The sequence below is a fragment of the Corythoichthys intestinalis genome, chromosome 10 (genome assembly GCF_030265065.1).
Source record: "Corythoichthys intestinalis isolate RoL2023-P3 chromosome 10, ASM3026506v1, whole genome shotgun sequence".
NCBI lineage: Eukaryota > Metazoa > Chordata > Actinopteri > Syngnathiformes > Syngnathidae > Corythoichthys > Corythoichthys intestinalis.
Window position 1 is genome coordinate 56,253,144 of NC_080404.1, and position 14,357 is coordinate 56,267,500.

General features: G+C 37.6%; 1 protein-coding gene across 1 annotated transcript in view; it reads right to left on the bottom strand.

The window, feature by feature from the left end:
* desi2 (desumoylating isopeptidase 2) overlaps positions 1 to 14,357 on the bottom strand; it is a 28,673-nt gene that overhangs the window by 14,177 nt on the left and 139 nt on the right. The window contains exons 1-3 of the mRNA XM_057848138.1: positions 14,011 to 14,357; positions 176 to 248; positions 20 to 113 (exon numbers count right to left, since the gene is read on the bottom strand). The exon at positions 14,011 to 14,357 is cut by the window's right edge and continues 139 nt beyond it. Coding sequence (XP_057704121.1) covers positions 20 to 113; positions 176 to 248; positions 14,011 to 14,049 — 206 coding nt within the window. The 5' untranslated portion in view covers positions 14,050 to 14,357. The remainder of the gene's footprint in view (positions 1 to 19; positions 114 to 175; positions 249 to 14,010) is intronic.

Genomic DNA, 14,357 nt, shown 5'->3' on the forward strand with positions numbered 1-14,357 from the left:
AGATCGGGAACAGACTTACTTGAATTTAAAAGTGTCGCCCAGCTCGGTGGCGTCACCCGGCGTGATTTCGAAGATCCCTGAGAAGGGGTACGGGTGTCCCCCGTAGGCAAACTCTAGAAGACACGTAGACACTCGCTAGAGAGTGGGCAGGCGCAGAGCTAAGAGATGAACTCACCTCGGCCGTAGATTTCGATCCCTGAGTGGAAGACGCCGATGCCGAGCGTGCTGGTGAACTCGTTGATCCAATACTAGGGGAACACACCCCCCCAAAAAAAAAAAAAAAGATTGAACAAATTTGTGACTATTTTTGGCAATTGAAAAAAAAAATATATATATATATATATATATATATATATATATATATATATATATGTGTGTGTATTTAAAAAAACAATAAAAACATATTATACATGATTTTTAGACCCTTTTTTTTTTAACAAATGAATACATTTTATAAGTTGATCAAATGCTAATAAACGCTAAACTAATACAATTGATATGAATACTAACAGATATAGACTTATCTTCCCACCCAAAAATTACAGTACAGTAGATTTTTTTTTATTTCAGAGTATGTAACTCATTGCCTGCAATCACCACAATAGACGTCCAATTTAAACCGGGAGACGTTACTGTTTTTATTCATATTTAATATGAAAGAGGGGGAAGATGAATTATTCTCTTATTTTTTTTTTTTTATTGTTTTTTGATTAAAACAAGAAAATGTGGTAAATGGAATATATTTTGCATATTTGTATTCACACTTTAAACGAAACTAAAAAAAGTTTTTTGAAAAAAGTAAATATTTTATTTTACATATTTATAATCACATTTCACCAAAACTAGAAAAAAAGTAAATATTATATGGTACATATTTATATTCACATTTTAACTAAAAAAAAAAGGTAAAAAAAAAAAAAAAAAGGTAAATATGTGCTTTATTTTTTTCATTATTCGCAATAAATACACAAACTAAAAACTAAATACTATAAATATCTTTAATTTTAAAATATGGAGACATATAAATTATTCTCTTATCAAAATAAGAAAATATGGTAAATATTTCACAATTTTGCTCCTTCTCTCATTTCATTTATTTACATTTTAAAACCCAAACCAATAAAGTACAAAAAAGTTATAAAAATGATAAAATATATGAATATTAATTTAAAAAAATCAAAACAAAAAATATTTTTAAAATATGATATAAAGTAATATTTTGCCTTTTTTCCTCTTTATTTACATTTTTGTTCCATTTTTTATTTTATTTATTTATACTTTTAACCCAAACCAATGATGGACAAAAAAAGTTATACAAATTATTAAAGAAAATACATGAATAAAAAATTACATAAATATTTAAAAAATTATATAAAGTAATATTCTGCCTGTTTTCTCTTTATTTACATGAAAAAAATGCTATTTAACACATCTATTTACATCTATCTGATTCAGATTCAGCTGCAATCACGCGATTAAAAAAACCCAAACAATTTCTTCAAAAACACCAAGAACAAAGTGACATATAAGAAAATGGCTTCCAGAACATCCACTTATTTTGCAAACACTTTAAACTGTCAATCATTTTAATAGGAAGCACATTTGAACGCGAGCCCACTAAAGAACCGCTACTGCTTAAATTCTCCTGGCACTCGGTAAGGCTCTTATCTCAAAGCTTGTTAAAACCTGCTGCCTGCATTGCACAATACAGTGGGGAAAATAAGTATTTAGTCAACCACTAATTGTGCAAGTTCTCCCACCTGAAAATATTAGAGAGGCCTGTAATTGTCATCATAGGTAAACCTCAACCATATGAGAGACAATGTGGAAAAAAAAAAACTGAAAATCACATTGTTTGATTTTTAAAGAATTTATTTGCAAATCATGATAGAAAATAAGTATTTGGTCAATACCAAAAGTTCATCTCAATACTTTGTTATGTGCCCTTTGTTGGCAATAACGGAGGCCAAACGTTTTCTGTAACTCTTCACAAGCTTTTCACACACTGTTGCTGGTATTTTGGCCCATTCCTCCATGCAGATCTCCTCTAGAGCAGTGATGTTTTGGGGCCGTCGTTGGCCAACACGGACTTTCAACTCTCTCCGCAGATTTTCTAAGGGGTTGAGACCTGGACACTGGCTAGGCCACTCCAGGACCTTGAAATGCTTCTTACGAAGCCACTCCTTTGTTGCCCTGGCTGTGTATTTGGGATCATTGTCATGCTGAAAGGCCCAGCCACGTCTCATCTTCAATGCCCTTGCTGACGGAAGGAGATTTTCACTCAAAATCTCTCGATACATGGCCCCATTCATTCTTTCCTTTACACAGATCAGTTGTCCTGGTCCCTTTGCAGAAAAACAGCCCCAAAGCATGATGTTTCCACCCCCATGCTTCACAGTGGGTATGGTGCAACTCAGTATTCTTTTCCCTCCAAACAAGAGAAACTATGTTTCTACCAAAAAGTTCTATTTTGGTTTCATCTGACCATAACACATTCTCCTAGTCCTCTTCTGGATCATCCAAATGCTCTTCTTCTTCTTAAAAAAAAAAAATCAAACAATGTGATTTTCTGTTTTTTTTTCTTTCACATTCTGTCTCTCATGGTTGAGGTTTACCCATAGTTGACAATTACAGGTCTCTCCAATATTTTCAAGTGGGAGAACTTGCACAATTAGTGGTTGACTAAATACTTATTTGCCCCGCTGTAGATATCCGTGACTTTTTTTACAGAGGCAATTTTTTTCATTGTGACATAATTTGTTTAAAACTTTAAAATATGTGAGTTAATCATTTTTTTAAGTCGTTTTTTTTTTTTTAAGAAATATGAGACATCAATTAATGATTCGAAGCTAAAAACGACAGACATTTTGAATAATAAATATTAGAGATGTCCCGATCGATCGGGATGTCCGATCACGTCATTCTCAAAGTATCGGAATGGGCAAAAAAATATCGGCCATGCCTTTTTTTAATATATATATATTTTTTAATTAAATCGTTTTCTAATTGTATTCAACGTTACAGACATAATATTTTACACTCATCCAGAGTCTTTAGTTTAGGCTAAAGGTAGGGTTATCAAATTTATCCCCGATAACGGCGGTAATTAATTTTTTAAAAAATGTATCACGTTAAACATTCAACGCAATTAATGCATACGTTGCACGACCCACTCACGCATTGTCACGCTCAATTTGTAATGGTGCCATTTTACTCATTTAGAGAGATAAAAGGTAGCATAACATGAGTAGAGTGAATTTTGGCAGTTTTTGGAGCCTTTTTTTTAATAAGCTAAAGCCTTACAATTCCCCTCCCTACGATTAGAAATATCATGGCAAGCAATGTGGGGAAGCAAGGTAGCAATTGATCTTTTTCTTAACACCTTATGTTATTTCCCAACGCAGAAAAGATTTATCAATTGGTAGCACTGCGCAGTCATGGTGCCACTTCCCATCATGCATTTGGGTTGAATGGCTGCAGTATAATTTACTGAAAGCTCAACAAATACACTAGATGGCAATATTTAGTCACAATATGCAAAGTCACAAGTCTTTCTATCCGTGGATCCCTCTCACAGAAAGAATGTTAATAATTTAAATGCCATCTTGAGGATTTATTGTCATAATAAACAAATACAGTACTTATGTACTGTATGTTGAATGTATATATTCGTCCGAGTTTTATTCATTTTTTTCTTAATGCACTGCCAAAATGTATATGATCGGGAAAAATGATCGGGAATGATTGGAATTGAATCGGGAGCAAAAAAAAAAAAAAAAAAAGCAATTGGATCGGGAAATATCGGGATCGGCAGATACTCAAACTAAAACGATCGGGATCGGATCGGGAGCAAAAAAACATGATCGGAACAACACTAATAAATATAATTAATTACCTTCGTTTTATGGCTGGGTTGAAACAAAAGCGGTTGTGCAACGTCTGTAAACGGGGGTTTTCAGGGTAAAACGGACAAATGAAAAATAGTTTGGGGGCTTGATGCGCCATGAATCTGCTACGGCAGCATATAGACATATTGTTCTAACACAACAGTTGTTTTGGCTTAAAATACAGCCGTTTCCTTTAAAGAGGTGTGCAAGAGCAGAAACTGCTTTTTCAGTCTTGTCTGTGTTTTCCGACATATATGTAGTGCTGCACACACACACTGCACCCACTTGTTGGGTCTGGTGTCTCTCAACTTCCTCTTCACAATATCCCACAGATTCTCTATCGGGTTCAGGTCAGGAGAGTTGGCAGGCCAATTGAGCACAGTAATGCCATGGTCAGTTAACCATTTATCAGTGGTTTTGGCACTGTGAGCAGGTGCCAGGTTGTGCTGAAAAATGAAATCTCCATCTCCATTAAGCTTTTCAGCAGATGGAAGCCTGAATTGCTACAAAATCTCCTGATAGCTAGTTGCATTGACCCTGCCCTTGATAAAACACAGTAAACCTACACCAGCAGCTGACATGGCACCCCAGACCATCACTGACTGTGGGTACTTGACAGTGGACTTCAGGCATTTTGGCATTTCCTTCTCCCTGGTCTTCCTCCAAACTCTGGGACCTTGATTTCCGAATGACATGCAAAATTATCTTTCATCTGAAAAAATTACTTTGGACCACTGAGCAACAGTCCAGTGCTGCTTCTCTGTAGCCCAGGTCAGGCGCTTCTGCGGCTGTTTCAGGTTAAAAAGTGGCTTGACCTGGGGAATGCGGCACCTGTAGCCCATTTCCAGCACACAAATGTGCACAATGGCTCTGGATGTTTCTACTCCAGACTCAGTCCACTGTTTCTGCAAGTCCCCCAAGGTCTGGAATCGGCCCTTCTCTGCAATCTTTCTCAGGGTGCGGTCACCTCTTCTGGTTGTGCAGCGTTTCCTGCCACACTTTTTCCGTCCCACTGAGGTGCCTTGATACAGCAATCTGGGAACAGCCTATTCGCTAAGATATTTCTTTCTGTGTCTTCGCCTCTTGCTTGAGGGTGTCAATGACGGTCTTCTGGACAGCAGTCAGGTTGGCAATCTTGCCCAAATTTTGCGGTTTTGAGTATGATCCAGGCTGGGAGTTTTTAAAAGACTCAGGAATCTTTCGCAGGGGTATTGAGTTAAATCGCTGATTCAGATGATTAGGTTAGTAGCTTCTTTAGAGTACTTTTTCATGATATGCTAATTTTTTTAGATGGGGATTTTTGTTTTTTCTTGCCTTTTTTTTTCAAAATCATCAATATTAAAACAATAAAAGGCTTGACCTACTTCAGTTGTGTGTAATGAATCTAAAATATATGGAAGTCTATTGTTTATCAGTACATTACAGAAAATAATGAACTTTATCACAATATGCTAACTTTTTGAGAAGGACCAGTATATATACACGTATATAGTTGGCCAACATAATGGTCCTCCGAAAGAAAGCATCACCCGTGACAAAGATGAATTGGACATCCTTGCTATAAAGGGTTAAAGAGCACTCAAGAACTAAACAGGAAATGCATTTAGCCAAGCTTTACGGTGGACTCGTCTCTCTCTGTGTTGCTCCTGAAAGTCATGTGACACACTATTGATCCTCAAACAGAAAGATAGGAGTTACTCGGAGGACATTTCCACGACTGTTCATTCTTTCCTCAAAGACAAAATGAATTGGACGTCTAGCGCCGTCAATGGCAGCCAATGAGTAAACGAGGAAATGACGTGAAATCAACAAGAAGTGGCCCAGAAATACCCTAAAATCAACGGGAATTGATCCAAACTGTACAGGACGAGACCTTGAAATGTACAAAAAGTGACCCTTAAGGAGAATAAGATTATTTTTTTGACAACAACAGACGTCCAATTCAATTCCAATTAGAAAGACGGTAAGGGTGTAACGGTACATGTATTGGTATTGAACCGTTTCGGTACGTGGTGCTCGGTTCAGAACGGAGGCGTACCGAACGAGTTCCTTACGTAATGTAACCCTTACTTTTCGAGGCTGTGATTCGATTGGGTTACAGTTTCTTTGTGTGGATTACATTTACTCCATCTTCTCTACTATAATGAGGACCAAATCGGTAGGAAAGCATAACCCAGAAACGTCAACGGCGCGATGACGTGGCCGCCGTGAGAACGCAATGAAACGTGGGCGTTGAAGTCAATCAGCCAATGCACATGAGCACAAATGAGCTAAAACACCTGTAATTAATTAATAAGACACAGATCCTGCTTAACAAATTAAATTTATGAATCTGCAAAACTTATGCATGCATTCATTTTCAGCAGATTGGACTACTGCAACGGTATATTTACAGGTCTTGATAAAAAATCAGTCAGGAAGCTGCAGCTAGTACAGAATGCTGCAGCCAGAGTCCTCACAAATACAAGGAAGCTGGACCACATTACACCGGTTTTGAAATCGCTACACTGGCTTCCAGTGAGTCAAAGGATAGACTATAAAATACTACTGCTCGTCTACAAAACACTTAATGGCCTTGGACCAAAATACATGCTTGACTTGTTAGATTCCTATGAGACATCTAGACCCCTAAGGTCGTCTGGAACGGGTCTTCTGCATGTTCCAAGAACAAGAACCAAGAGGGGTGAGGCAGCATTTAGTTATTATGCTCCTCACCTCTGGAACAAGTTACCCGAACGTCTGAAGTATGCTCAAACTGTTAGCTCCTTTAAATCAGGGCTAAAAACGCTTTTGTTTGGCACTGCATATCCATAACTGTCTATATATTTCAACCTACCTGCCTTCTATTCCTATTGTGCTTATCTCCATTGCTGATTTCAATGATTATTAGTAGTAGTAGTTTTTGCTTTATTTTTATTTTTGTTTCATTTTTATTTATTTATTTTTATTCTGTGATTAGATGTGATCATTTGTCTTGGTTTTTACGTTGTGTTGATTTAAATGTGATTTTTATGGTCTTCATGTGATGTAAAGCACTTTGAATTGCCTTGTGTTGAATTGTGCTATATAAATAAATTTGCCTTGCCTTGCCTTGCCATTTCTGTGTGGCGCTTTAACTTGAGACGATAGTTTCGTTTTCGTTTTCTTTTCAAAACACTCCTCCAGTGTCTGTCTTTTTTTCTGATCGTTCTCCACATTTTTCTCAAATTCTCACGCGTCTTCACAAGATCCCTCCAACTTCCGTTTCCGGACGATTTTTCTTCACTTCCTTTCTTGGCCCGAGATGAGTTCTTACAAAATGCACTACTGCCCCCCAGTGGCCAGTTTTATTGCTTTTAAAATGAGTTTTGAGCATTGTGCATTGCAGTTTAGGTGCATAAGAACCTAGAGATGCCTCTAGTAAAAAAAAAAAAAAAAAAAACGTAAAAGACGTATAAATATGTTTTTGGGACACTGAAACAATTAAAAATAGAACATATTTATACTAGGGCTGTCAAAATTATCGCGTTAACGCGCGGTAATTAATTTTTTTAATTAATCACGTTAAAATATTTGACGCAATTAACGCACATGTCCCGCTCAGAAAGTATTCTGCCTTTTGGTAAGTTTTACAGCAAGGCTTTTTGTGCTGTCCAACAGCGAACTCTTGTGGTCGCTTTGCGACATGGTTTATTGTTTCCAGTCCAGTTCAATGTGGCTGCACGACGTCTCAGGCTAATAGTGCTTATATGATCCTTGGACAAGATTTGTCCGTAAGTATGGTTGTTGTAAAGAATGTACATATTATGTTAGTAAGCGAAATGTTATATTTTTTGTATGAGACGCTTTTTGTTTATGTTTAGTGAACCTGTATAGCGTGCTAAGCTAACGTTGTTGCTAATGCAATGCTTGTGTACTTTTTTTTTGTAGTTTCACTATGGTCTAAAGAGAACAATGGTTTGAGGCCATTTTATTAATAAATCAGATGAAAAAGGAAGAAGTCTGATTATTAAGGCGTCGTTCACTAGCTGTCTAGCTTTGGAAAAAGTAGACGCTTCGGAGTGAGGACAGCATAGACATATTTAAATGACAGTAGAGTGAAATGCCCACTACAGTCCTTATGTACCGTATGTTGAATGTATATATCCATCTTGTGTCTTATCTTTCCATTCCAACAATTTATTTTACAGAATATATATACAATTTACAGAAAAATATGGCAAATTTTAAAGATGGTTTGAATTGCGATTAATTGCGATTAATTAATTTTTAAGCTGTAATTAACTCGATTAAAAATTTTAATCGTTTGACAGCCCTAATTTATACATTTATGGGAGCAAACGAGTTAAATGAGTGATGTCATATTCAGTGTTGCCACTAGAGGGCAGTGTATCCACCTGAATCCATAAAATTAAATGCAAACACTTTCAAAACAAACCATTACAACGCCACTCTAATTAAACGAATACTCGAAGCAGCAAAATTTGATTCGAAGCTTTTTTCTAATCGAATTACTCGAGTTAATTGATTAATCGTTGCAGCACTAGATCAAACTACCTCCCGACACGAAGACAAAGCAAGCGCCTGCTGCGGAACAGTCCACCAGCATGTCAATCAATGATTCATCAATACTTGAGTAGATCTGACTCATCCGCGTTCTGTGCATGATGACAACACGGTGACTCTTCCAGCATGACTCGCTAGGAACAAGACGCTTTCTTAATACTGGGCCAATATATCGAAAAGGCTGTATATCGCGATACTTTGTAGTCCAAAAGGTTAACGATACGGTCCCACCAAGAATCGATATATTGTTTTAAAAAGGTGTCACTGTTAAAAAAAAAACAGGGAACCTACATAGACTCCACCATCAATTGACAACACAGACATTGCGCCACAGTGATAAACTCAAACACGCTGCGTTCTAACGCCTGTTTTAGGTGGAAATACTATGAAGGTTTTACTGCATACAAGCTGGCAGGAGTGTCTCGAGTGATTTGGTCAAGGATTCAAGCCGGTAATTAATATATCAAAGAGCCCCATGAATGCACTTTGAAACATGAAAAAAAAAAAAAAACTGGATAAAATTAGTGTAACTTTGGCTTAAAATATTTTCGTAAAATGAATGATAACTGCCCGTTTTTTTGCTTTTAACCAAGAGTCTAGACTGTTTTACATTCATATTAAGGCTGTCAAACGATTAAAATTTTTAATTGAGCTAATTACAGCTTAAAAATTAATTAATCATAATTAATCGCAATTCAAACCATCTATAAAATATGCCTTATTTTTCTGTAAATTATTCTTGGAATGGAAAGATAAGACACTAGACCAGGGGTGTCCAAACTTTTTACAAAGGGGGCCAGATCTGGCGTGGTAAAAATCTGGGGGGCCGACCTTGGCTGACGTCCTTTACGTAGAACAATATATTTAAGCAAAATTTAGCAACCCATTCAGTGCGTCACATTTGCTTTATTATTTTTTTAAGGAATAATTTCAACAATCTCACAACTAGCCTTTGCGGCGTTCTCTTTCGACTCTCGGGCTCTTGCGAAATACTACTGCTGTGAAATCAAACTAGCTTCAAGTTGCTTCAATATTTCGCTGCATATCTTCCCTGTAATCTTGTCGTACATGTCAGCGTGTCTTGTTTGGTAATGTCGCCTCACATTGAAATCTTTAAAAACAGCTACTGTCTCTTTGCAAATGAGGCAAGACACAGTTGTTGCGTATTTTAGTGAAGAGATAGTCCAATTTCCACCTATCCTTGAAGCGTCGGCCGTCACAGTCAACTTTTTTTTGTTGATTGTCGCCATTTTACAGAATTGGAAGTAGAGGGTCACACAGAGTAATGTTGCTTAGCCTTTAAATACCTGCAACATGAAGAAATTATCAGAGAAACCCAAAATTTGAAATATAAGGTCCTAATGAAACAAATTTGTGAAAAGTCAAAATGAATATGTGTAATAAGCGCTCTAATATCTATAACCCATGCTAAATCATGTTTTTTTCTCATGGAACCTGCAGATGCATGTGTCGACCTGCATCCATCATTTTTTTTTTTCAAAAAGATATGTCAAAATTCTAAATTAGTCTGAAAATCATAAAATTTTAGGTGTATCAAATGTGATACATTTTGCAATAAAGGGTTAAAGTGCTGCTGCCTTTTAGTGGGTAAATGAGGAGCAGCATTTCGTGTGTAAGCTACTTCATTGGCTGGTACTGCTGACCATTTTATTAAGTCTGTGTGCGGGCCAGATGTTATTGATTTTATGACAGAGGCTGGGGGCCGGATGAAATTTGACCATGGGCCGCATTTGGCCCCCGGGCCGGACTTTGGACATGTCTGCACTAGACGGATATATTCATTCAACATACGGTACATAAGTACTGTATTTGTTTATTATAATAATAAATCAACAAGATAACATTATTAACATTCTGTTAAAGCGATCCACGGATAGAAAGACTTGTAGTTCTTAAAAGATAAATGTTAGTACAAGTTATATAAATTTTATATTAAAACCCCTCTTAATGTTTTCGTTTTATTAAAATTTGTAACATTTTCAATCAAAAAATAAACTAGTAGCTCGCCATTGTTGATGTCAATAATTACACCATGCTCACTAATTGTGCTTAAACCCATAAAATCATTTGGACCCAAGCGCCAGCAGAGGGCGCCAAACAACAAAAACAAGTAACAAGCGGACATTACACTGCTGACATTTTAATGCCTTTGAGCGGGGCATGTAGTGCCATGTAGGGCTTGTAGTTCTTAAAAGATAAATGTTAGTACAAGTTATAGAAATGTTATGTCAATTGCGTCAAATATTTTAACGTGATTAATTTAAAAAAATTAATTAACGCCCGTTAACGCGCTAATTTTGACAGCCTTTATTGATATCTATAGAAATTCCACGATTTTAGCAATTATTTACAAGAATTTTCAATTTAAAAAGCTCTTTGTTTTGTGACGGCTGCCATGTTGGATGAAATCAACTGTGGGTGCAATTATTAGAAAATGGAAGACATACAAGACCACGGATAATCTCCCTTGATCTGGGGCTCCATTCAAGATCTCACCCCGTGGGGTCAAAATGATAACAAAAACGGTGAGCAAAAATCCCAGAATCGAACAGGGGGAACTAGTGAATGACCTACAGAGAGCTGGGACCACAGTAACAAAGGCTACTATCGGTAACACAATGCGCCGCCAGGGACTCAAATCTTGCACTGCCAGACGTGTCCCCCTGCTGAAGCCAGTACACGTCCAGGCCCGTCTGCGGTTCGCTAGAGAGCATTTGGATGATCCAGAAGAGGACTGGGAGAATGTGTTATGGTCAGATGAAACCAAAATAGAACTTTTTGGTAGAAACACAGGTTCTCGTGTTTGGAGGAGAAAATACTGACTTGCATCCGAAGAACACCGTACCCACTGTGAAGCATGGGGGTGGAAACATCATGCTTTGGGGACGTTTTTCTGCAAAGGGACCAGGACGACTGATCTGTGTAAAGGAAAGAATGAATGGGGCCATGTATCGAGAGATTTTGAGTGAAAATCTCCTTCCGTCAGCAAGGGCATTGAAGATGAGACGTGGCTGGGTCTTTCAGCATGACAATGATCCCAAACACACAGCCAGAGCAACAAAGGAGGGGCTTCGTAAGAAGCATTTCAAGGTCCTGGAGTGGCCTAGCCAGTCTCCAGATCCCAACCCCATAGAAAATCTATGGAGGGAGTTGAAAGTCCACTTTGCCCAACGACAGCCCCAAAAAAATCACTGCTCTAGAGGAGATCTGCATGGAGGAATGGGCCAAAATACCAGAAACAGTGTGTGAAAAGCTTGTGAAGAGTCACAGAAAACATGTTATTGCCAACAAAGGGTACATAACAAAGTATTGAGATGAACTAGGTATTGACCAAATACTTATTTTCCAGTATGATTTGCAAATAAATTCTCTAAAAATCAAAAATGTTCTTTTCTAGTTTTTTTTTGTCTCTCATGGTTAGGTTTACCCATGTTGACAATTACAGGCCTCTCTAATATTTTCAAGTGGGTGAACTTGCACAATTAGTGGCTGACTAAATACTTATTTGCCCCACTGTATGCCTGTTTTGGTTTTAGGTCACTGACAGCTTTGGTTTTGAAAATATTTGAATTTGAAGTTTTTGAAAAATACCCCCCTTACGGATCGGCCCCAAGCCCCGTCTCCCGTCAACTGATAGTGAAGTCTATGGAACCAACAGGTTGCCACCAAAATCTTCGATTAGAATAGTGTATACGTTAGCTAACTGGCTACCATTGACGGCGCTAGGCATGCAATCATTTTCACCAAACTGGACGTCTAGTGCCGTCAATGGCACTGAAACCAGAGTATTTTGTGGTCATTTACAGGTCACTTCCTGTTCATTTTGACTCACTTCCTATTCATTTTCAGTAACCACAAATCAACAGGAAGTGACCAGTAAATGCCCTAAAAGTTAAAGGAAAATGACATGAAATGCCCCCAAATGAAGTTGTTGCTTGACATTGGCTGCCACTGACGGCCATAGACGTCTAATCCGTTTAAAGTGGGAGGGATGGCAGTGGCAGGAAATGGCACTGTGGGCATTTCTAGGTCACTTCCTCTTCATTTTAGGGCATTTAGAGGTCTCGTCATGTTGATTTTGAGTCACTTCCTATTCATTTGGGGACATTCTTGAGTCACGTCCTATATAGTAACCCAAAATCAACAGGAAATGATCCGTAAAAACCCCCAAATCAACAGTAAATGGACCAGAAATGCCCCAAAATCAACAGGAAGAGACCAAAAAACAATATAATGTGTATTGTAGAATGATATCCTGACCCATGTATCGATAATTGATGTATCACTTTATCATAATATTATTATGGTTTGACTCGGGGTTGTCAAACGTATCGAAAAGCTTTAAGTATCAATACCGAAATGTTATTTCCATAGGCGGAGTTTGACTTTTGGGGTAGGGGGGCACAACATGACATTGAGGACTCCAAAACGCAGTGTCAGCAATAAGATGAACTTACAAGAATATTTATAATATTAAGTTGAAAATGAGCGTTTTTTTGTTTCCCATCATTCTTCAGGGGAATTCTAAATCAGAATGCTGGCAGGACAGCTATACTTTTCGCCAAGATCACCATCCATTGATATGGTACGCCCGCTGGTGTTGTGCCAATGTAGTTACCTCAGTCCAAAATTGTATCCCCTGGGCGGAGCCATATGGGGGTAGATTTGTGTCTTCATTATTCGATCGAAAAAAGAATTGCTTCAATCAAAATATATATTTTCAATTTAAAAAAAGTCACTTCAATCAGAAAAAAGTGTTTGAATGCAAAAATAAATTTGAAATAAAATAAATGCTTTTGAAAGCTATTTTTATTTGATTTTTTTGATAGAAGCAATGTTGTTTTGTGTTTGGGCCACATTTTGGCTAGGACATTTGGGTCTTTATTTTTCAATCAAAAAATAAGTTGTACAAAAAAATATTTTCAAAAGAAAAATCATTTTGATCAGAAAAAGAAAATTTAAATCATAGAAAAAAAGTTTTTGATTTGCGAAAAAATATTTGAGACTCAAAAATTTGCATTTTAATTAGAAGTTTTCTTTGATTTTAGCGATCCTTTTTGTGTTTGGGCCATATTTTGGGTTGGATATTTGTGTCTAAATCATTAAATTCCCCAAAAAGTTGCTTCAATCATAAAAAAAAATATTTTCAATCAAAGAAAAAAAATAATTTGAATAATAAAATTAGCCTTTTTTAAAAAAATTTTTAAAAAATAATACGCAAAGCAAATCACCGTCTAAGGTGCTAATCACATGATCTGTTTGAAAAATAAATTTGACCCATTATAAAAATATTTTTTTCTGTTCATTTCATTCATTTTTGTAGTTTGTTTTCTTGCTTAACTTTTATATATATAGGAAAGTCAATTACATGCAATGATACTTTTCGGACACCAGGGGGGCCTGGTCCCCCCTCAAACTCCGCTTATGTCGATACTCTACGCTAGACGTCCAATTCATTTTGACTGGGAGAGGGCGAAAACACGGAAAATTGGACGTCTATCATCGTCAATGACACTGAAAGACAAGCAACAAACGCCGATAAAGCGGAGTTTCTCACCATATCGTAGACATTTAGGATAATCGGCTCGTTTGCCATCACACCGAATCGAGCGGTACTCCCCCCCAGCCAGGCAACCGGGCGACGGTGCTTCTTCGGCGGGGTCCTCGGTCTCCTCCTCCGCTCTCCTTCCTCCCCCGTCAAACTTGACCACTTTCCCCACTAGACGGGTAGAAAACGCTTCCCCGGCTTCGTGGCGTCCAACATCTGACAGGCAGGCTTTTGTCAGCCCCGGGGCACGTCAAAACCACAAGAAAGAACCGAAACGGCAACGGGTCCGTCAAGTCGGCGACCAAAAAATGACTTCACATACACGACCTCAGCATCGGCCGGAAATGTCTTGACGT